Raw genomic sequence first — 24,780 nt, forward strand, 5'->3', positions numbered from 1 at the left:
CAGCAAAACAACAAAGGAGACAGAAGAGGAAAGAAAGAAAAAAAGAAACACACAGAGAGAGATAGAAGGAGAGACAGAGAGAGAGTTGAAGAAAGGCCAAAGAGATGAATCACAGAGGAAAAATCCAGAATCAAAACAGCCAAAATGGACGTGAAGATAGCTTGGAAAGGACATTATGTGCACAGATTGGAGTGCTTGGCATGTCTGACAGCCTGACTAATTCAACTGCCTGTGCAATAATGAGACAATGTCAGCAAAATACGGTGGGAGATGGGGAAGGAAAAGGGGCCTACTAAGTTTCTGGAAATGCATGATCTCTTAGGCTGGCAGAGCAATGCAGATTAATAGGTAACAGCCTTATGGGGACAGACTCACTGTTTTGTTGGGCCAGTTGTACTTTTCAAAGATGTCCTGTGCACGATCCTCCCCGCCATCTGTAAACATCATTATCATCTTATTGCAGTTGGCCCTCGGGGCACTGCTCTCCTGTGGCACATGAAGAGAGAAGAGAAGAGCAAAGTAAGAGGTAGGGAGACAGGTTAGGGAATATGCAAGAATAAAAGGGGAAGGTGATCATGAACGTCCTTTAAAACAGTGTGGCACTGGTACTGTTGCAAATATGTCAAAGAAGCAAAAGGGAAATAAACACAATCCAAGATATTAAAAGGGTTTAAAGTGTTACTGATATTTTCTTTATTATTATTATTATTTTTTATTTTTATTTTGATACTCCATGAATGTATAGTATGATAAAAAACGGATAAAGGTGGAACGTTCCTGTATGTTATATGGGAATGTACACTAATTAGACCATTCTTGATCAATCAGCAATCTCTTTGCCTCCTGATTTAAACTTTGTGACAGATCGTTAATACCAAATATATCAAACTATTTTTAGTCATTAATAGTGGATATGATTTTAGCTTCCAGGATTATTTTAAGACATTAGAACTAGAATTTGAGCAAAAGCTCAAGATTTGAATGATTGGATCGACCTTCATAAGATCATTTTTTTCATAAAAATCAACAAAGTGTCTATTTAGATGTAATGTATGCCTAAGAATCTTCTGTGTATAGGATTTTTATCCTTTATTTTCTGTCATTGTGGATTTGTGTTTTTCATTTAGTACTGATGTTAAACGTGCAGGATGAACGTCAATGCAGGATGAAGAGTTTATTGTCTTTACTGAAATCCTGGAAATTCTAGTGACTCTCAGATTAATTACCATAGTGTTTAGAGTACTCTACTAATGCATCATATAATGAGCAGATAGAAAGCAGGGCTTTATACTGGAAATTGAGGTTAAATTATTAATTGTTGTCCACATCATCATTTTCACATATTATATTTTATTGCAATTAACCCATCTAAGCTTCATACATTTACATATTTCCTATTTGCTTCCTTTCTCGTGTTATCATAATATTAGGATTTCATTTGAAGTATACAACGTTACTCTAGCGTTAAATTTGATTTCAGCAATATATTCTCATAGCCAAGCACCAGTTTTTAGCATTCAGCTTTGATACAAACTCCCCCCGCCTGCCTACACTGCAGCTGCCATATGCAGGCCAGTGGCATGTCAATTTGACAAGATTCTAATAAAGATAAATAATATTGCTACAATTACATATTTTCATTGTGCTTGTGCCACCAATCACAGGAGTGAGTCTGCCACAGACAGCTATTAAACCGGCCTTTTTAATTCTCATTCTGCTGGCAAGGAAAGGTGGGGAGGGGGCAGCTGGCACTTGGCTCTAAGCCTCCAAGCCCACCAGAGGAATATAAAGTGTCTGTGGCTGATCTCCTCTGGGCTGCGCTCATCAATCATTCCATCAGAGCCCATTAGGGTGGCAGCCTCTTAAAATACACAGCAGCATACGGAGCTGAGGCAGCACCTGTGTCGAGAGCACGTGGACGCCTGCTGCTGAAAGACTCACCGCGGTGCTGGCTGCTGCAAACCTGAGCGTCATTCCATCGCAACAGCGGTTGTTATCAGACCTACCTTCGACAATGACAGAACTCTGGAAATGTCTTATACAAAACCTGCACCACTCACTGTCAGCACTGTTTCATCACTGCTAATTCAGTTGTATTAACTGGATTTGACAGGATGTATAATAACATGCTGGAGCTTCAGTACATAGTTCCAGCACGTTTTTGAAGACTTTCTGGAGGCACACAATTCTTCCGCCACAGGCAAACATCCACCCTTGGATTGCCCTTCTCTGAAAGGCTTGTTGGCTCTTACATTGAGAAGCTGTTCGAAGGCAAATGTGAAGCCAGACTTGTAATCTGTGGTTCCTTTGGCTTGCATATGCATGACGGCTTCCTTGAAGATCTTCTTGTTCCGAACATTGGCTTGGACCAAAGTCCTGAAGCACGGAACAACGGCATCGGCTTTCTCATTGAACTAGAAGGGGAAATGCAAACACGCACATGAGCATATGTATACTTGCTTTTTCCGGACAAAAATACAAAATATCCATGAATTAAAATGTCCGTCCAACAATTGTAAGACTGCGTATCTCTGTGTGTTTATGTGTCCGTAGTTCATGGCGGTAGGATGCAGACGTGGGTGTGTGCAGATGTACGCTGCCCTGCTACTCTCCGGCTGGCAGTAAACACTGGTAATTACAACGTTCCACACAAGGAACAGGTGCACCTGAAACGCCAGTGCAAACCACTGAACAGAAACCCAGCCAAAGTAATATCATGTGTCTCATCTCATCCACCAAATTAGTCTAAAACTGCGTGTGCAGGTTTATGTGTGGTGTCTGGGTGTGAACGTGGCGTACATTCTCAACTCGTGTGCAGTGTCTATGCGTGATTACAATATTAGCAGCAATGTCTGTAATAGCAGGTTTCAAACGCTGTTTCTTTTTGAAGGTCAACTTCCAAATCTACTGACATTTTCAGGACAGATTGATGTAAAACATTATGTGCGAGAAAAGCTGACATTTCTCATGGCTTGGTGTTCGACGAAATCAAAACACGCTACATATTCAGAGCCACATATTCAATTTCCATCACTGTGTCTTTTCTTAATATCACATCTATTGTCTCTTACAATGTTAGGAAATTCAGTAGCTGTGAAACAAGCTGAAGAATAAACAAGCTGGGTTACATCTACTATCTATAATGAATAAAAAAGATGCCCTATGAAATAAAGTCTGTATTATTATAACTAATTATATCACCATTAAAGAAGTGAGGCCACTGTTTGTTATATAGAAATATGCTAAAGCATGTAGACACCAGAGACAGTGTTTGATGATTATTTTCCGTTGATTTTTGGTTATTAATGGCTTTTGTGTTTGCAAATAATTCACAGAAAGCTTTTGTAAGCCCTTACTTTCTTTATAGGGGTGAAAATCAGATGCGTTCCCACCCAGATTACCATGCTCATTTCTTGCTCTTAGAGCTGGGATTTAGAGGCATACAGTGGCTAAGAGCAATGGATTAAGAAGGATTACCGAGGGAAGTCTCCAAACAGAGCCACCACACCAAGCATGTGGACGTGTTTGTGTGTGTGTTATCTGTCCTGCAATATAGGATGAAGTTAATGTTTCCCTCAACATTAGGCCTAATAAAAAACTTGGTAATCAGCAGAGAGGGAAAGAAAGAGACGGGCACAATCCCACACGGACAACAGTGGTGCAGGAAAAGTAAATACATTATAATGAGGGAAGTGCAGTGTTTCCACTGCAAGCAACAACTGGGAGCAGTAGGAGCACACTGTGCCTTTCACTGACTCCCTGTTTGATTACCAGCTGCCTAACAAATTCAACACATATTTGTGTTATTGGTGCTTTCAGGATTGATTTGTATTATTAATTGCAAACCATAATGCAAGCTTCCACTTACCCTGGCCACATTCACATAGTCGTCATCTGATAGAGTGTCCAGCATCTCCACTACCGAGGTTTTCATCAGTTTCAGAGTTAGTCCGCTGACACTTCCACTCCTGCAGAAAAGACACAATGAAGCTCTTAGAAAGTCAGTTATATTAGACAAGCCCTAATCCTGCTGTGTCTATTTTTCGAAATTGTGAAAGACTGATTTAACCATTTCCTCCTCCCACTAGACCCTTCATGTTTAGGCATGCATTAAAAATCACATCTCTATGTTGTGGCTGGTGAGCTCAGTTGGTAGAGTGGACGCACATATGCAGAGGTTTATTCCTCGACGCAGAAGGTCCAGGGTTCGAATTCGACCTGTGACATGGTTTTCATGTCTTCCCCCCTCTCTCTCCCCTTTCATATCTCAGCTTTCCTATCAAATAAAGGCAGAAATGCCCCCAGTACAATGGCAAGTGGACTTCAATTAAGGTGAGAAAATGAGCAGCGTTCACCCTCTAACTTCAGGCTTTCCTCAGACCAACAGGTGGCACTAGAGCCCTTTGAGGAGACATCCACTCCCACCAGGGGGAAATGTTAAAAGAGGAGGCAGTGAGAGAGACTGAGGAGTAAGGTACTCACACATCCACAATGATGACCATGTCCTTTGGAGACGATGCACCTTGGATATACCTGTACAGAAGACACACAAGAATGGACTTTAATTTGTTCCCATAATCTTTGAGAATTGCACTAAAGAAAGGATCTAAAGGCATAATGAGCTGAGACATGATAATATGGAACGACCATGGCTGAGCCCACTTAAGCTACAGAATACTGAAAAGGCTTATGTGCTTAGAAGAGTTAATAAGTTGTGTTATATACTTCAGTGTTTGCTACAGCTACTGTCGGCTGACTTCAACAGAGATACTCCTCTTTACTGAATAACAATGCCTACTTTAAATAATTACTGCATAAGCCAAAGCAATTGCTAGTTTATGGTCTAAGTATATAATAACACATTCACTAAAAGTGGCCTGCACTGAGCTGTGCAACCTCCGAATCACACAAGCCATCGCTGTAAAGCCTAGTACTGAGTCTAAAAGCAGCAAAACCTAACATCGTGTCTAAACAGATTCATATCATCATCAGTACCAATTACCCAATTACTATTTTTAGAAGGGCTGAGATTTTTGTATTTACCTAAAATTTATTTTAGGTTTTTAATCCATTTCAGATACTACCATTTTGCTAAATATTTATTTTAGATCCTGCTTAAATTAGATAGTTTCTTCTTTCTTTAAAAATGTGATATATCAGTTATAGGCCACAATACGCTGTGCTGGGGACCTGTTGATGTTGTTTTTCTTCATTTCAGGTGAAGTTTAATTACAATCATTGCTTAACCCTTCAAAGGTTGGGTTTTCTTTAAAACCTGCCAAAAGGTTGAGACAAATCAAATGTCACTTCGTTGTAGTGAAGTAATCTACCTTACACTGCTTTACTTGATTGTTTAGGATACTAATAATTATGTCAAGAAAAAGATTCTTGTAATTATTTAAAGACAAAAAAACGGAATAAAAATAAACAAAAATAAAAAAAATTGCAGTCACGGTATGGTGACTCATACAGTGTAATATGCTTTATATTTAATCGCTTGAAATGTATATAAACTTGTCAAGGAGCAGCCTTAGTGGTGTTGACCTGTGCTGTGGAGATCCTGTGCTGTCAGTAAAATAAGATAGCTGATGTTCTGCTTGTGATGACTCATCAGTTGGGCGTCAAACACATTATTTACTTTGGCAGTCCCTTTGTTAGGGGGAGGTACAAGCTGTTTAAAACCATAATGCTTTCTGCTGCAATGCAACTCCTAAAATAGGGCTGTTATGGGTGTGTGTCAGCCACAGTACAGCATAGGCACATAAGGCAGAGACGGAACTGGACAAGCAAGGCCAGACAACTTGTGTCCTGGAAGAGAAACATATATAACATCTGTCCACGGTTGATAGAGGATGACATACAGAGGGAAATCAAAAATTCCCTCATTCTGTTCCAGTGGCAATTAAATTCACATTTACCCCTGATACAAAGAAAGCTGAGATTGATGGACATTGTAGGCTTTTTTTATGGCACACTGGGAAGGGGGGGGGTGTTTAAAATGGGAGTACTAGTTTGATATTCTGAGGAGTGAGCAGGCAAGCAGTTAGCAGCCGTCTTAGGCAGAGGCAGAGTAATCATCAGGGGTCTCTTTCTGCTGATTATCAGCCGTTCCGCTGAGTGTGGAGAGAAGCCAGCTGCCTGTGGGCCAGAGAGGCTCTTTTCTTATGCTCGGCCAAGCTGATATGGAGGTAGAGCAACAAAGCCCTGGTAGGCTTCGCCCCTGCTCCCACAAATCTCACTGCTCCCACTCACTGGCAGGAGCCACTCCAACCTGCAGCATGACCCCCGACCCGTGTTGAAATGACGTCCCTCAGCACACTGCCTGGGCTGCTCAAATCCGTTTTTTCAGACACAACCTGGTCCCAACTCTGCTGAAAAGCTGCCTGAAACCCCCCAGATGGAACAGAGACTCGGGACCAGCATTGCCTACCAAGAGTTCGATTAACTGAGCATGCCCAGAAGTGAACATGGGCATAATGTATGTGTGTGTGTGTGTGTGTGTGTGTGTGTGAGAGAGAGAGAGAGAGAGAGAGAGAGGGGAGGGGGGGGGGGCGATCCAATTATTTTCAATAATAAAGAATGCCACATCAAAAGGTAGAACTTCTGCAGCTCTCCACAACTGTGTGGCGTATGAAATCAGGTCTGGAACCATGAGGCATATGGCCATGCATGACTTTTATCAATTTAATTACTGAAATCTTAATTTGAGGGAGTGAGAGAGGGGGGGCTTCTTTCTTTAGAGCGAATGGGGTTTGTGAAAGCGATCGTCGGTGCAGGATGGAAACTCTGTCAAAATGTGGCCCACGTCTCCACTCCCTCAGGCTCATGGACGAAGACAAACCTTTTCGAGATTAAAGGAGGGTCATTTGGTGACAGCTGATACCTGCAGACCAACTGCAGGATTTCATTAACTTCTCTGGTCAGTCTATTTTTCATAGAGGAGAACAGTCCTTTAATGGGACTTCCAAGTTATTTTGAAGGGTATAAATGTTAATTATAAGGCAATACAGACTTATATTACTAGTAGCCATTATAGGTCATCTTCTGCAGTCACAATGCAAAGTCTCACAATGGAGAACAGTGCTAGCTGTGGCCCTAAAATCTGCTGAGAAAATATCACTTTCAAGCAGATCATTTCTCTCCAACTGTGAAAGAGGCAGCATTGATCAGCAGTAATGGGGTTTAGGAGGAATGTGTGAGCAGTGATGGAGTAGAGAGGAGTAACCCATGAGCCAGGATAGCGTCACTCAACACTGAAGCTAGAGTGCTGCCATGGCTGATTTTCCCCACAGATTGTCTTTGTGTATCAGCACCGCTCTCTTTCTCTCCCTTTCCATTGCCTGAAGTACAATTGAATTTGCTCTGAGCAGAGAACATCAGGATCAGAGAGAGTGGGATGGAGTCAAGGATTTTCTGTCTCCAGGCTGATATGCAGTTCTACGGTTCTGACAGATAAAAATCATGAATTGACGCCGGTATCAGTGTAAAATTCTCCACATTTTGACTCATGGATCCAGATGTGCTGTTTCTGCATGGATTCCAGTCAGTAATTACCTCTCAGCTTCTGCCCACTGATGCCATTCTTTCCCTGTCATTACCCAGTCTTCTGTGTGCCAAGGCCAGGTGACAAGCAGATGGGCCTGGCTGGTGCTGAACCGAGCTTTGTCGCCCATTCTGTTCCACCATGACACAATCATCACCACCTCTCTGCCCGTTCACTCAAAGTTATGGTTGGTATCTAACCACTGGTGTTGAATTATAACTATTAATAGCACTTTATTCCAGATATTACTTTTGTATTTACATATGACAAGATGTCATTTCTTTTTACTCTGTGGGCAGCTCATTACTGAAGATAAACTAATGTAAAAGCATGTGAGTCACATAGTACGTGATTTAATTCAACCTGTTTATACCTGTCCATCATGTACAGGTATTCAAGTGAAACATTGCATCTCAAATACAAGTACAATAGTGGCTACTTTGCTGGCAATGCGAGTGCAACTGCCTGGCAATTAATAACTAGCCAGTTTCAGACAAGGTCCAACCACAGGAACAATACAAATAAAGCACACACACAAACAGAAATTAGGTTACCTAGTCCTTATAAGTACATAAAGAATATTCCATATGGTACAGTAAAGCTTGGAAGCCTCTAAGAACACAAAAAGTGACCATGTTTCTGAATATTATAGAGACTGTGACATGTTGCAATGCTGGAATAACATTTATTTTTAACTGACACTGTACGGTCTGTTTTTCTGTAAAATATACATTTAAATGTACCATTCCCAGAGTGACCTTATATCGTGTACAGCTTATGGTCTTGTAATTTTTTGTTACAACCCTATAATTCACTGTGGAATTATTCATTAAAGTCAGTTATTAGGCAAAAAAAACAAATGTGAAACATTACTGTTATAAAGTTATAAGTCAATCTTTTTTTTTGCTTTTGGACTGTTGGTTGAACAAAACAATCAATATGTAAGACTAAGGCTTGTGATTATATTTTACATATTAATTGATAAGGGAAATAATAATTGAGCAAAGTATAGAGGTTTCTTTTTTTCATTTTATGATATATTATTAAGCTAATAAATTGAAAAAAAAACAGGTCTGGTCACAGCAGCAGTAGTGACTTGTATGCCCATAAAGAAATACCAGAAAGGCATAACGTTCATCATGTATGTCATGATGTAAACGTGTTCATACCATCAAGCCTGACTTGTGTGTGCGGTAGACATGTGCTCTTTACACTGAAGTGGAACGAGGAATCGCTCTAAGCAGCAACCTTCACAGCCCCCCCACCCTTACAACACGCCACCCTGCGTCATCAATCTAAAAGAAATGCATTATACAAGCAATAAACACAATGGCATATTTGGTGTTGTGGTGATTGTATTTTTTGCTCCTTTTGCAACAGTCTGGTAAAGGAGTCTCATTGGAATTCATGAAATAGTTTTATCATGGCGCAGCGCTGTAAAATCAATACATTAACTGTGCCGGGGGGCTAACTCTCTCAGGAGATTGTGTTTATGCACCCTGGCCCATTCCACAAAGTGTTGAGCATTACATTTAAATTGGAGGAATTATGTACTACATACATTTCAGAAACATGCAATAGATACATGTAGCATGATCCATGGAGTGGCTCATTTTGAATGTGCTACAGTAAGTGTGCTACAGGAAAACCTTAATGTATGTTTGGAGTGTGTATGTTCATGTTTCAATATTTTTATGTTGGGAACCATGTTTATTGTACAGGGCATACACAAAATGAATGGGATGTATATACAGTAGCATTTGCATTGTGTTTGCACACTTTAATGTGTACATTTTCCTCAAAGTGAGAGCTCTGATATGCATCCACCATGTACAGTAGCTGTAAACAGAGTAATCACAGAATAATGGGAGAACTGTATATAACAGAAAGACAGCTGTGCATGTGTGCGTGTAGGTGTGTTTGTGTCATGCTTCCATGTGTGCGTGGATTTGTGTTGTGCTGATGGGCTTATTATTTTATGGACTGCTGCTCTCTTAGTGCTCCTGTGGATGTGGCAGGCGAATAAAGATTGTATTAAGATAAAAAAATATATATATATATATATATATATATATATATATATATATATATATATATATATATATATATATATATATAGGAGGACAGCGCCCAGAGAGCCTGCAGGAGAAAGAGATGTCTGCCGTTTATTTATTCCACTTTCTGTTGATTATTGGAAGTGTTGGTACTAGGATTCACATTTCCATATTTTCGGGTTTGCCCAAAAGGAACACACAAAATGTTATGCTCAATTTTTTAACCACTTTCCTTTCTGGCAAATACGTACAGCATATTAAATTAGTCATGCATATTGGAATACATCAGCATCAATACTTAGTAGACAAGTAATGGTCGGTTACTGTTGCTCTTTGAGATGGAATAAAAATTCTCCAGCTGTGTTTCTCACATTTTGTGCTGAAACTAAAATGTCACATATTTTATTTGGACTGCTAAAGCCTTGTGTTACCTTTCAGTCTCACCAATAGCACACTGGTCATTATGTTTGACTCTGCTTATCCCTGAAGTAGGGTGAAGAGACTGAAAGGAGGAGATACTGGTAATGGTATTTCGGGGATTCGAGGATTGAACAACAGTCATAATATTTACAAAGAGGTTAGATTGACTTTTTGAAGAAATCAATATGTGATATAGCCTACATGCTGTTGTGAACCTGAAAGGTAATGGGATCTTTGTAACGCTTGGCTAACAGGACTTCATGCCTGTCTCTGGTTATTTCTCTCCTTGCTCCTATGCTTTTCCCTCTCCCTCTGCCTCACTTCACCCTCTGCTTCGCTTCCCTTGATAACACGAACAGACATTATAATGGACAAATGTTAATAATTAATGTCAGAGCAATTGGAGACAATTAAGGGTGTTGACTGGACCATTAATTTTCCTGGGGCTGTTGATGGGAGAGCAGACAGGGAGAGAGCCCATCTGTGGAGGCATACGGCCCTCTGATCTTTTTCCACAGAGTTGCACCTAGACAGCTTTGGCCAGGTCAGCCACGGCACCATCCATCCATCCCAGGAAAGCCACAGGTCTATTACGCCACAAACTGGCCGTGAATTATACTTTTACTCTTAATAGTAAATCACATCTTTGACTGGGAGACTGTTCCCGTAGACAGTGTCAGTGAAAACGTTACTGAAGCATGTTCCTGCGATGGCATCTGTCATTCCAGTTGCGAAAGTGATATTTGTGAAGCTCCAGTATCTATCTGGCATATAATCAGCACATGTGATCTGATGTATCTGTGAGTTTGTGAGGAGAAGAGTACTGATGTGCTTGTACATTATTTACTGTACATGAATTTTAAGCCTTTTTTTTGTATGTTGTTTACACGTGTATGTTTATTCTTGGTGTTTGTTTTGACTTGTTGCTTACTTTGTCAAAATTGTAATTACTAAAAAAGTTACATTTCAATTTTACTTTATTTTTCTGCAATGACATGTAGTGCTCCCCACATTAGCGCTCTCCAGGGAGCATAGATGTTTGGTACCCCCAGATAATGTTGGTACTGGTAGCCTAACTTAATTTGTCTAATATTTGTGTGGGTAGGCATTAAAAATTGTTTTTAAGTTCAGTTCCTTCATTAATCAGTATGATACTTCAAATCACAGAATAACGTAGGCTACAGAGTGCTGAGGCTACAGAACTACCTGTTGCTGTGAATTTTGACAGTATGATCATTCGCCATTGCCACAATTTGACACATGAAAGAGAGACAGCTAGCAATGCAAAACATTGGACAAGTACCACACTGCATGTGCATGAGCTCTTGATGACTAGGTGTTGAAATAACATGAACGAAAAGTAATATTTAGTGGAAATCAGTGCTAACGCTGGCAAGCTAGATTCCACTTTTCAAGTTAAGGCTACTTAGCCTAGCTTGCTAGCTTTCACTTTCCGAGTGGAGTACAACCTTTACAGCTCGATGGATGGAACCTCCCAAATGTTAAAAACAAATCATATATATATATATATATATAATAGTGCTGTCAGTTAAACACGTTATTAACGGCATTAACGCAAACCCATTTTAACAGTGTACATTTTTTTATAGGGAGATTAACGTTCTTTTTGGCCTAGCAAACTTAGTTTTTTTCACATGCTGTTGCAACAACTAGTAACGTTAGAAAAACTCCAATACCACACCGGATCTAGCTAGACCGGAAACAAAACAACAGGCACGCTGCACACACTTGTTTGGGCTTGCGAGCCGGCCAAAGAGTAGTAGGCTAACGTTACCTTTTGAGTGGATGGAGAGCGTGAGATGCCGAAATGGATGCCAATAAGATTCTGAATGGACAGTTTACTTTTAAAAAGTTGTCGAGGGGGACAGTAGTTTCACGCATACACAGCCTGTCTGACACGGAGAAAGCAGCCCAACTGGAACTGCTGCAAAGTGCTGCAAACGCTGTCTCATTAACCAGTGATCACTGGACGTCAGTGAGTAATCAAAATTATTTAGGAGTTACTGCACACTATATTGACTATGTATATCAGCATATGGTTTTAGGACTGTGTTGTTTGTATCGTTTTGTTTAAACTTTTTGTCATTTGGGACATTGTCCACCCCCTTTTCTGTCCAGGAGAATTGTTACATTCCTTATTAGAAAAACGTAAAGGTTACAAATGTCCTGCTGTGGCATCCGGTTTTTGGACCATTTTCTTTGTACTGTATAAGCAAAGTGTTAGTGTTACATCTCAGTTTGGTTAGGTACTTGTAGGAATTGTGCAATAATGACAGATTCACACATTTTTCTTTTGTTTACAGTAAATAAATAATAAACAATTACAAATCTTAAAGTCAAGTTAATAAAGTAACTTTCTTTGCATTCATTTGATTCCCAATTAAGATACACTGGTAAGAATGGCTTTCCATTGTTAATATGTACTTAAAAACAGTTCTGAAATGCAAAATAATAGAATTTTATTCATGTGGTAAAACATGTGATTAATCGCGATTAACTATAGGAATTTGGCGATTAATCGCGATTAAAAAAAATTATCGTTTGACAGCCCTAATATATAACAAAGCATCCTTAGTGGTTTTAACTTACGTTGGCTAATGTTAGCAAACTTGGTGTGCAACTAACATTTTGCAGACCACTCTCAGAACTCTGGTCTACTTGTGCTACTGTTACACTAAGGTTTAGCATTTACCACTATGCTGTAATTGTCACTTGTGGCCATAGTGGCCTTGAGTCTTGTATCAACATCCAGAAGCTATTCAACATGACATGCTTCAGGCACGCACCCAACAAGTTGACAGTGCGTCTCCTAGCAATGCCTCAGATCACTCAACTGTTGCCATGGGAAACACCCATCCAGACGCTTGAAGCATAGACGCTGTTTCCTCAAAACATGCCAAAAACATCCTTTTTTCATTCATCCTTTTTTAAATGATAAAATATACACAATACCTGAAGTATAACTACAGTTTGTACACGTACACAAAAAAGTAAGGAGAATTCAAATTTCAGTCTGACTTTAACCTGAGCATTTGCACACGTTGTACGGCTACTAAGAAAACCACAACTCATGCTCAACACTTGCATGACCATCCGTACAACTTGTGTAGATGCTCATGTTTGTTGAGTTACTGTCCTCGTGACGGATGTTGCTATCTCCTGTATTGCTGTCACATGATCACACATGACAGGCTTACCTAACCCCTGTGAGCGTGTGTGATTGGCTGACCTTGCTACAGAGTGTCAGTCAGAGAGACAGCATGTTAGACTATAATCACACAAGTCTGACCTGACATATCATGACACGCCCTGACACGGCCCCGCTACTCAGTGCAGCGGGGCACAAGTTGCTAAGCAACGGGCCACAGTAATGTCGAAGGCTCCGACATGAAATAAAGCTCAACAAGAGTGACAAACATGGAAGACCAGGGGGGGAGACAAGGTGTTCCTGCAAAAATACACCTCTTCCTCCGTCTAGCCTTGTCACACACACACTGCTGCCGCTCAGCAGTGCCCCTCATCTTTCTCTTTCTTTCCTCCTTTCTGTCTCCGGGAGGAGTCCCCCAGTCAAAACATGTGTAAGAGAATTAAACTCGGGTGTACTTCGGTTGTAGCGCTGGCAGATCAGAGACAGGGTCCTTGTTTTAACTTATCCTGTTACACAGTGCCATGTGTTTTCCAGCATTTTTCATGTTTACACTGTTGGCTACTGTGACAGTGGAGCACTAGGGAGACTTACGGTGTTAACTTAATTAAACTGTCAGGGAACACCTTGCTAGTCTGATGATTGTAGATACATTGAGGTAATAGGCCATCACTTTTATTTATTTTTTGGTAAAAAGGCAGAAATGTCACTCCAAAGAGAACCTGCTATCACCTTAAAACTGATTGACAGATTCAATTCTTCAGCCATATCTGAATATATCTGCATTTTTTAGTACATGGTTAACATATTAATGAGTCTTCTGATACTTGTTCTCCTTCTTTTATCCAACAAGGGATACAATAGTACAACCACAAACTGTGATTATAATTGATTTCAATCTTTGTTTTGATGTTGTTGTTTGAATGGTTCTTTTTAATAGTTGTGTTATGGAATATAGTTTTATGTTTTTATCTATGGTTTTATTTTATAGGTATATATGTTGTTATGTTTTGGTAAACAGTGCTGGTTGATTAGGATGGGCGCACTGTATTTTCAATGTTATTATGTATGAATAAATTGAACCTTGACTGTGCCTTTAAACTGCAGCGACTGAAATAACATTTAATTTACTTCTAAAGATGAAAGGATTCATTCTCTTTTAGAAGTGGCTACATTTAAAGATGTGTATTTTGAATCTTGAATCATCAGAACAGGCTTCTTTTGCTTGTCTTTTTTATTTGTTTGGTCTGAGCTTGTTGACTTCATCCGACAGTCTGGGCTGACCTCAAACAAACACTTAAGTTGAGCTGGATCCAGACAGAGATGGAAAAAGGGGTCAGGTCTAATCAACATTGCTGTCATGATTATGTCCAGTTCACTCCAACCTGTAACCAGGCAACAGGCAGGGCTGCCACAAAGCCGATGTGACATTGGCAGGTAGATTGAACGTGGAAGGGTGGACAGAAAGCTTGGGCGGGTGGGTGAAGGGGCTGTTTGGCTGAATGCAGCCTAGTTCTGTCCAGCCCATCACACTCGCCAGCCCCGGCACTCTGTGCAGTGATCAGCTGTTGCACAGAGAACCACAGGCAAAGGTGGGCACTTTAAACAAAAACATTAGCCTCTATCTTGCTTTGTCCTTGTAAAAAAAGACAATGCATCAACATTATCTCTTACTGAGAGAAATACGAGCCGGGAAAATGCTTTGATCTCATTCCACTAAACAACATCCTTTATTTAGCTCCAGGCTCTACAGGAGCCAGAGATAAACCACTGTACAGCAATCCTAATGTAAGGCTGCATTTAAGAGGTTTTTTTGCATGTGGTTACATTCACAAAGCCCTCTAACGTGCAAATATCCCTTAAGCAGCCAGTTCAGGAAAACACATTTAAAAAGGGTTACTTGTTTTAAATAAAGGCATTGTCAGAAGCATTTTTTAAATTGATGCATTGATGCATACATTATGCTACTGTTGTAGAGATTATTTTAGAGTAGTGCAGTGAAGAAAGTACATGTAATTATTGAAAATAGTTGTATGAAAGTATGTAGTCTCGCTTTGCCAGACCCTCCTCCAAGGCGCGCTGGAGGAGGGTCTGGCTACTCTACATAGCATTCAGGGATGGGAGGAAAACGTGCTCTGGTTTATTGGCATTTCTTTAAACCAATCACAATCGTCATGGGCGGTGCTAAGCACCGGAGAAAAGCAGCGGTGCAGCTGCAAAATAGCCTCGGGAAGGAACTTGTTTTGGTGGAACGTGTACGTTTAAAAGTAGTTTTAGTCGTGCAACAGAAAACTCAGATTGGACAGATAGTCTAGCTAGCTGTCTGGATTTACCCTGCAGAGATCTGAGGAGCAGTCAACCATAGTCCTCATAAATCGACCGGAGTTTAAAATGCCAACACAAAGGAAGCCCAAAGCAACGGCTATCCGGCCTAAATAAGTGGAACGTCAAGGATATAGACAGTAAGTATGTTACTCCTTTTATTCCAGAACTGAGCAAAGAATTAAGAAGACTATGAAAAACCTAAAATTATAACAAAAATCACATGCAGTGGCAAAGTGTACGGATACCTCTATTATAACACATACATGCAAATCTAATGTGCTTACAGCATGTGTGTGTGAGGACTCAGATCACAACAGTTTTACAATTTTAAGACAGCATGAAAGTGCTGCTGCTGACAGCACAGGTGTTGCATTGACAAGTTAAATTTCTGCAATTTTACTCTGCTTTTGCCGTTTTGTATTGGTTAGAAGCTATCTCCTTTACTCTCAACACTCAGCTGGACTCACCTGGTGCCGAAAGACTCACACCTTCCAACACTGGGATAATTAAGGTCAAATTGAGATGTATATTCTTTGAAATATGCAAAATTTCTATACAAATTTTACCACATCAAGAGATGATTTAGTCATTCTGAGTAAAATGTGTTTATAATGTACTTCTTTACTATTGTACTTCTTTCTGTTGATGCTACTATGTAAACTTAAATTGAATGTGTTAAGTCAAAATCAGTGAGTAAACAACTCTTCTTCTATATTTTATGAAAAGCTGGCCTGAGTTAGTTTTTTGTGATGATTATTCAGAAGTACAGTACATTATTACCATTCTTTCTATCTCCATCAATGCCCCTGAGGAGTCCAAATGTGCCGATTTTGGAAATAAATACCTCTATATATATATATATATATATATATATATATATATATATATATATATATATATGACATATATATATATATATATATATAATAAATACTTCAATGTTAAAAAGTGTTGAGGATATAATGTATGTTTTTTTTCTAAGGTATTCTTCCTAAAATGGCCAATAGGCAGTAACAGTGGAAGAAAAGAAATAAAATGGCACTGAAACAGGTCCTGATGAATATGGCACTTACCAAGGTCTTCTGCGTACGTCATACAGGTCAATCTTGTTGGGTGCCCTCCATGGAGTGGCTGGAGAGAGAAGGAAATAAGTTATATGCTGTAGAGTGTAGGATATGTTATATCAGATTAGATCAAAGTAATCATAATTTCATTCTGTCTATCCAGTTACCAGTACAGCCATCTGATAAGATATTGCCAATGTTCTGCAGCTGAGGAGCCCTAGGGTAAATTTAGACTTTATCTTGCTGTGAGTTATATGGCAGACTGTTGACTCAGTACCCTGTGGCCTACCTGGGTAGTATCGAGTCACTCCTGTGGCACTGCCAAACACCTGCCAGCGCAGAGAGCTGTCCTCCTTACGGTTTTCAATAAAGACCCTCTCCAGTGCCTGGGTCCAGTTTAACTCGTTTAGGATGACTGGGGCTGTAGGAACACACACCGATAAACACACACAATCAGACTCACAAAGGTGAATTGGCAAATAGCAAAGGCTCATTGCTTTCTGTTGGATAAGTTAAGACAGAAAAAAGGAGATGATAAAGTTTAAACACATTTTCACCCACATTTTAATGTCCCCATGCAGCCAAACTTTTTTTGTGATTTCTGTTGCAAGAGGACAATATAAACCCCAGTTTTCAGAAGAAAGAAAACAAGATCCTCTTGAAATGAGCACAATTCAGAATATGCTTCTGTTTGTAAAAAATGAAAAAAGGAGAATGTAAATGATTTCTTATGTGCCATAGTCCTTTAAAGTAAGTCTAAAAAGACAATAAATGCTTAAACTACAGACTCTGAAAATAGTTTATGATCCGATTTAAACCCAGTTTATTATTGATTTCTTTACACCTGTTTTTCTAATATTAAAAATAAACAAATACATTTCCTTGATTTTAAATAACAAATGAAAACAATGAGCCCTAAATATAGTGTAACCAAAGTACAAAACATCAGGTTTTCTCTGTTAGTAGCCCAAAGGTCAACTCTCCTTGCTGAACAACCTTGTCCGTGCCAGCAGCAGTAAGCTGAGTACATAAGAATGGATGTATGCAGGCAGCTCGGACGGAGGTGGCCGGGCATCAGTCTAATCTGGGTGATCTCTGAGGAGTGCAGGAGGAGGAATCTGAGATGGCCTTGGAGGAGGTCATATGTCACTCGCAGCATGTGGAGGCAGAAGCCACTTCAGAATTTTTGATAGCAAAGAAAAAAACTATTTCTGCAAATGTCCATGAATGTGTATTTGTGTTAAGAGGATTTGTGGGCCCGTGATGATGAAAAAGAAAAAGCTTGTGCATGCATCAATGTGTGTGTTTTGAGTTAAATCGTGAGGGCACAAATATATCTCATAGGCCCATGTACTCTGGGAAATTGCTTGTGGAGAGAAGTATTCATCATCTAGTCAACAAGAAGTGGAATAACACTACGACCACGTCAACGTGTGTCTTGTTTCCTCTCTAACTCAGAATCATATTACTTATATTGTATTTACACTGTCCTTTTTCTTTCACTCTTTGATCCAAATTATCTTTTTCTATTCCTAACAATGTGTGTATACACACACGTGCACGCACACACGCACACAGTCTGTGTTTAATAGCTAAGCTGAAGTCAGAAAATGGGGAGTGCAATCAGAGGTTTAATAGCTACCTGATTAAAGAGGAAAAAAGACAAGGCACTGAGCTGAGGAGAACTTCACTCACTTCTCTGATTTAATTACTCAGCCAACCCACACTAGACAAGCCTCTGAACCGACAAGTCCAGCTTTGCTAAACCCCTGGTTTGAATTTCACACAAATAAACAATCATTATCCACTTTCCCCATGTTTTTCCATTACTGCTCAGTGTTTGACGAGCTGTCAGTTTAGAGGTATGAAATACGCCACGACCTTTCCCCATCCACTGCTCACCTCCTTTACCGTAAAATGAAAGCCTCTGAATAATCACAATCACATGACATTACTTAAAATACTGTACATAATATTGTATTTATTTTCTTAGCTGAATGTTCACTTCCAACTTGTCAAACTCTCCAAAAGTTCCATTACTCTTTAGCATCCTGTAAAACAAATGCACACAAACAAACACACGCACGTACACTCACTACTGCAGCACTAAGTAGTGTCTGGAGGATAGTACTATATGAAAGCCAAATTGCTGCCATCACCAAGGGGAGCTCCTCAACATGTTTTTCTCAAAATTCATAGACGTAAAGGAAGAATGAAGGAGGAGAGAGGCAGCCCTACAGATGGGGATAAACATAAAAACCAGAGAGAGGGGGGAGGACGATTGATGGAAAGCAACACAGAAATTAACACGAATGAGTGGATGCTTTCACAGACTGAAAAGACCATTTGTTGTTCATGAGGGAAGGAGAGGGAACACAACATAAAATTAATTTCAAACTCCTAAATTGAAAATGGCAGAATCGAAGACTTAGAGGTCAAAGAATTGATCATTTGAAGTGTTTTCACATTATGTAACAAATGACAGATCAGATTTGTCCTTTGCTTTGTAGGTAAACAACTTAGCCGGTGAAAAGTTGAAATTACGGTTTTATAGTTGGAGTTGTGAGAACAGCTGAAGCTGCAACATCATTGTAAAACATCACTTTTGATTTATTGAAAAACAATAAGTTCTATCTTATTAATCAAATGCTTGGTCAGCTATTTGTTGTGTGGTTATTTGAGGACTAATTCCTGAAGAATGTGTACCAGTGACATTTCTGCTGCAAACTTAATTGCGTTTTTTCCAGAATCAGAAAGTGAAACAGCTTTATGTTCTATCTTTCATAACACAGAGTTTACATTTGCCAACAGATGGTCTCAAGATCTAAAAAGAGACTTTCAGTATCTCTGCAATATTTGACTGTGAATTATCAAACTTGCCAAAGTCGCTCCCATGACTCTATGATTCATTTCAGCAAGACCAGCGGCTATATTTTACTGATGTTTGTGTGTGGAGATTATCATGCGACCAAACCATTTCAATTTCATCAAGGCCGTGCAATACTCTGTGGTCAAAAAGCCATCTGATTAATGTGTAAAAAGTATTATCCTTTAATTATGAGCTATCACAGCAGGTTGATGTGGCAGCAGCCTTTGTGCAGTGAAGTCCTAGGTGCTCTTATCTGGAGAGGCACTGGGTCTGTAATGACAGCTGTCCCGTACAGGCCAAGGGCAAAAAGAACATCCTGTGTCCTCTTTTTAAAACTATCACCATCTCAGCTACCTTGATTAACATCAAGGTATCAACCAACCTCTGGCTATGCAAGGATTATCAGCTGCACTGCTGCCCAGGGCTGCACACACACAAGCAACTTTCAACTTTATTGTCCCAACTGATGGTGGTCAGTGTCTGTCTGTCTGTCAAGTGTGTGTCTTTATTCACACCCAAGTGTTGGTCAGTCTTGGTATTTCAATCAAGAGTTAATAAGACAGACCAAAGTGTATGTGTGTTTATATTGCCAGCTAAAACTAAACCAGTCAGCTGTAGATGTGAGCCACCTCTACTGTCAGACCAATGCTGCGCGCACGCACGCACACACACACACACACACACACACACACACCTGCAGTTGATCTTTTCAGAAAAAAACGGGCACATCAGAGATAGGAGAACAGAGCAAACTAATTCTCTTTGATTTATTCATTTAAGATATGCTGTGACTTCTCTGGACAGTTGATAAAAAGACAAATTTCCCCTGGGGGGGATGCATGCTCACACAGGGAGACAGGGCCTCCGAGCACTGTGTTGGGCTCATCTTTCACGTGAAACGCGCCTCTCTCTCTGATATCTTTAAAAAGGCAATTCATCAGCGCGCTGCTCCCCTGACATTTAGTGCACCCTTGGCTTTGCCCCTTTATGGAGCAAGACTACACACCAAGTAGGGTAACAATTATGAGTGGGATTTATGGAGCATCTCTGCATGAGATCATTTCTCAACCCCCCCATCCTATGACCCCACCCCCCAAACCCTCACACACACATTATTCACAGTGATATACCCGAGATAAAGAGCCATCTAAACCGATATGTGCCTTATGCCTTGTATTAATACATTATAGAAATAGGCGCACGCATTTACTGTACACACAGAGGAGTAAAAAGGCACTGTGGCCTGTAATATATCAGAGCAAAACACAAGTAGTCTCTCATAAGACATCCATAATGGTAATGGAGCTGAAGCTATTAGCTAAGTCTGTTTGAAAAGTCATAACAATTATCACCGTCATCGCCATGAATCATTTACATATTCTGCTTTTTAATAAACAGACTGAGACAAATACAGCCTATTTTGAATCTCAGTGAGTTAATATCCAGACAGCGTATTTTCGCAAAGTCATATCTTAAAGGGACAGTTATTTTTCATACACCATTCAAGTAATGCATAAAAATAAGAGGAGTTAAAATCGTTTATAATTCACTGACAATTTACAGCTCTGAGTAAAGAGAGACTCAGATTAAACCATTGGACATTTCACTTAAAGGTTCAGTTTACCTGACCTTACCTTAGATATCTGCTTATTTTGCTTCCAGCCCAAAACAATAAAGGTGGATAGTATTTTGTTTGTGGTGCTCGCAGTATTATTACAAAATTCAACAGCAAAAAGTATTTCCAGCAACAGTGCAATAGTTACGCTGGATAAATTAAGGAGCTCCATGTGAGCAGTTCTCAAACAACACTAAAGGTGAGAAAATGTTTTGTTGCAATTTAGTGATAAGGCCACACCTTCCTGCACATTTCTTCACAAGTCTTTACAGACCAGCATCTCTGCATCTGCATGCACCACCTCCTTCTGTGTCTCTCTGTATTGTCAACCCAATTCCTTCTCCATATCCCCTCTCTCCTGTTTACTCTCTGTCTCTCCTTCTATTCTCTTCTTGTTATGGGTTGGTGTGTTTTATCTTATTTTGGTAGTCTGTTTCTGTTCTGTATTTTGCTCAGTTTTCTTTTTTTTTTTTTGATAGTTTAGTTTTATGTCTTGTCTAGTCTGGTTTTACTTTATGTCTTGTGTTTTCCTGCCTTTTCTGATTGTTCTGCCCAGCCCTAATGTGTTTCACCTGTTTCCCAGCCTTAGTGTCACCTGACTCTTGTTACCTCGTTACCCTGTGTATTTAGTTTTTGTGTTCTTCTTGTCCTGTGTCAGATCATTGTGTGTTGTTTTGTATTCCTGTGTGTTTTGTCTCCAGTTTGTTTGTCCTCCTGGTTCGTGTTAGAGTTTCTGTTTTTTCTTGGACTTTATTTTTGGTTTCCTGTTTTTTTTTGCCTGCTTGTTTTTCAGGGCTCTTTTGTTTTTTTGTTTTTTACCTTTTCTTAGTTTATTAAAACATCAAAATTATCCAGAGTTTCCGCCTCTGCATTTTGGGTCCGCATTTTCTCCAGCCATCCCTAACACTACTTTTAGGGCTGCTTTGTGGCTTGGCTGAGTGTTGAAGTGCCTGAACATTAAACCTTTCATCCTGCAGAGAAAACGGCAGCAACAGGAACTGGCAGCAGCTCACGCACCCACAACGATAAGGTAAAACAAAGTCTAAGGCTTCCCAGAGAAAAAATGTCTATGTAGCCTTGGTTGGGAAAACTAATGTCCAGAAGATACTGTATAACCTAATTTGTATTCTTTGCAGTGTGCTTTACGAAACAGGTCTCCAGGAATTTATTTGCAACTGAAACAGCACACCAACTAATTATAATTAAAATTCATGTGAAGGATTCAAGCAGTTTCACTCAAGAATAGCATTTAGTATGAGTGTATTTGTCAGCGAGGACCTCCGTTTTGCTAAATGGTAATCTCAGACTGTGAAGTGGGGGGGCAAATGGGTATTTCTCTGAGGGATGATTATTCAATATACAGAATAAGAAAGAAGGGAGAGATTTCACCACACCTCCAGAGAGCCCCTCCAAATATTCTTTCTAATTAAAAGAGCAGTAAACAAACATGAAATGTAATTTGTGAGCCTGGTGGTGAGTGAAGTGGAATTGTGCTGTGCTGACTGTTCTAATTAGTGTGCTGGTAAATGATAGTGCCCCTTCACTGGGCACACACTATAGGGGTGGATGGGTCAGGGGAAGAGGGAGAAAGGAGTCTGTAAATTCAAGTGACAAATACAGCCAGCAGTGTTTATACTGTCTTTCTTCTCTTTTGGTTTAACTTTTAAAATTCCATTTCCCTTATCCCTCTCTATTACTTTATTTTTTTGCATACAAATCACTTTGGCTTCCCACTTAAATCTGGTTTGATGTTGAGGTGGGCTGTGTTGGTCTCCAGTGTGGCGGGAGTTGGTTGACAGGAAAGCTTCTGCGTGTGAAACGAATACAAGCTGCATGTATTGTGTGCACTCACTCACTCACACAAAGATGACGTTTTACATTTCGCTCAAGCTTAGATTTACAACTCATGACTTAATATGACAAATGTAGCATGCTCTTATAGAAATATATGGTAAAGTGGGAACACTCACTAATTGGTGCCACAGCATATAATTTGACATTACCTTTTTGTGAACAGCCCTGAGTCTGTCTATTAATGTTGCCTTTGTCCCTAGGTGAGCTGACTTCTCTCCAGATCCATTTTGACCAAGATGAGACATCCGAGGTAGTTTCACTCATATGAATCCCTGCACATGCAAATCTTTCTCTTAAAATCACATACGACTGCGTTGACTCCATCTGTTACACAATTTTCCACTGCACATTAAAAATATCCCATGCAAATTGCTCTTTACAAAAGGTGAATTGGATGAATTTTTGCTAGGAGCTTCCTGACGGGATCCAACCACGGATCAAGAGAGCAGTAGCAAAATGGAGGCTACAATTCAAAGGGCAGGGAGTACAAGCTTGCTGCTGGTTTAGGCTCTTTGTTAATTGAAGTTTAAAGAAACTTTTTAGCCTATTGCCTAGCCTACACATTACGGCTGAGCACTCTCCAAAGCATACTTTTTTCTTTTTTTTTTTTTTAAGACCAACACGGTTAGCAACTAGCTGGGTAAGAGTGCAGCAATTAGCAGGTAAAGAGCCAGATCTTTCCCTCAGGAGTTGGAGAGCAAAAACAAGGGGACCTAATATTTGACTTGCATCTATTAAACCACTCCAAAAGAATGCTAATAGTGTGCATATCTGCTGGCTGTGTAAATGAGCAACTCATTGCTAACACGTTTCGCCATATCATCTTAAAGGTGAGGTTCCCCCCCCCTGCTGCTCCCAAGTAGTAAAATAAATCAGTTATTGCAGGAAGTTTTGGAGCATCCTTGAATTCACCAACAAGGAAAACTCATGGAAAACTATAGTTGCACAAAAAGTGGAAAATCCATCTCAACAAATGATGGTATGCGTTAGATGTTTGCAATAAGTAAAGTAAACCTAGTTTTGTAACCCCAGCAGTATGGTCCTAAAACTCCGACAGGAGCAATCGGACACTCAGGTACAGGGAAGGGTGGTAATAATTGGTTTGTGTGGTGGGTGGGTTAATCGCTCCATGCAAAACATTTAAGCTCTGCTCTTTCATCTGCACACAGTTAGCCAGTTATCACCATTCATTTCGGATATCCAAGTTTGTGACTGTGCCTGACTACAATAGCAAACTGACACATGACGTTAGGCTGCCGGAAAAGGCGGCGCATGCTGTGGATTTAAACTTCAGATTCAATGAAAGGGCTTTCCACATTCACTGGTGGCTTTCTTTATTCCCTGCTGGGAACAGTGGCTGCTTAATCTCACGCAAACACTAATGTAGTCACATACCATGTGTACACTATTCACATAATTGCTACCTTTGTTTTTTTATAAAGGCATATTTACAACCTATATTTTCAATATGTTATAATGGCCATGCAACTGTGGATTGACCCAAGCTGGATTAGTATCCTCTATCTACCGTATGAACTGGGTCCAATTACCAGAGATTACCCAGCCTCTACAAAATAGTTGCCAATAATGAATAATTTCTATATTCCCTCGCTGTTTACATCCTTATTTTTCAGTGATTATTTTTAAGATTATATTTCCAGCCCTTTCTCTGCTATTATTTTATAAATCCCTGCCTCTTCCTCATTTCTGTAGCATTCGCTGGGAGAATAAAACCTGTTTCTCCATAGATGACACCACCCACATCCATTTATTCCTCTGTGGCTGTGTTGCGATGTCCATTCTGTAATAAGCAACGATAATTAGAGGAAAACTGTATGAATATTTGACCTAAGCTAATTAGAAAGTTTGC

General features: G+C 39.9%; 1 protein-coding gene across 1 annotated transcript in view; it reads right to left on the minus strand.

The window, feature by feature from the left end:
• The window catches only part of cacna2d2a (calcium channel, voltage-dependent, alpha 2/delta subunit 2a), a 159,209-nt gene that overhangs the window by 24,477 nt on the left and 109,952 nt on the right, over positions 1 to 24,780 (minus strand). Inside the window, exons 6-11 of the mRNA XM_078248746.1 lie at positions 16,862 to 16,993; positions 16,582 to 16,639; positions 4,483 to 4,533; positions 3,869 to 3,968; positions 2,253 to 2,414; positions 376 to 486 (exon numbers count right to left, since the gene is read on the minus strand). Of these exons, the coding sequence (XP_078104872.1) occupies positions 376 to 486; positions 2,253 to 2,414; positions 3,869 to 3,968; positions 4,483 to 4,533; positions 16,582 to 16,639; positions 16,862 to 16,993 (614 nt within the window). The remainder of the gene's footprint in view (positions 1 to 375; positions 487 to 2,252; positions 2,415 to 3,868; positions 3,969 to 4,482; positions 4,534 to 16,581; positions 16,640 to 16,861; positions 16,994 to 24,780) is intronic.

This window comes from Sander vitreus, chromosome 4 (genome assembly GCF_031162955.1).
Source record: "Sander vitreus isolate 19-12246 chromosome 4, sanVit1, whole genome shotgun sequence".
In the NCBI taxonomy this organism is placed as follows: domain Eukaryota; kingdom Metazoa; phylum Chordata; class Actinopteri; order Perciformes; family Percidae; genus Sander; species Sander vitreus.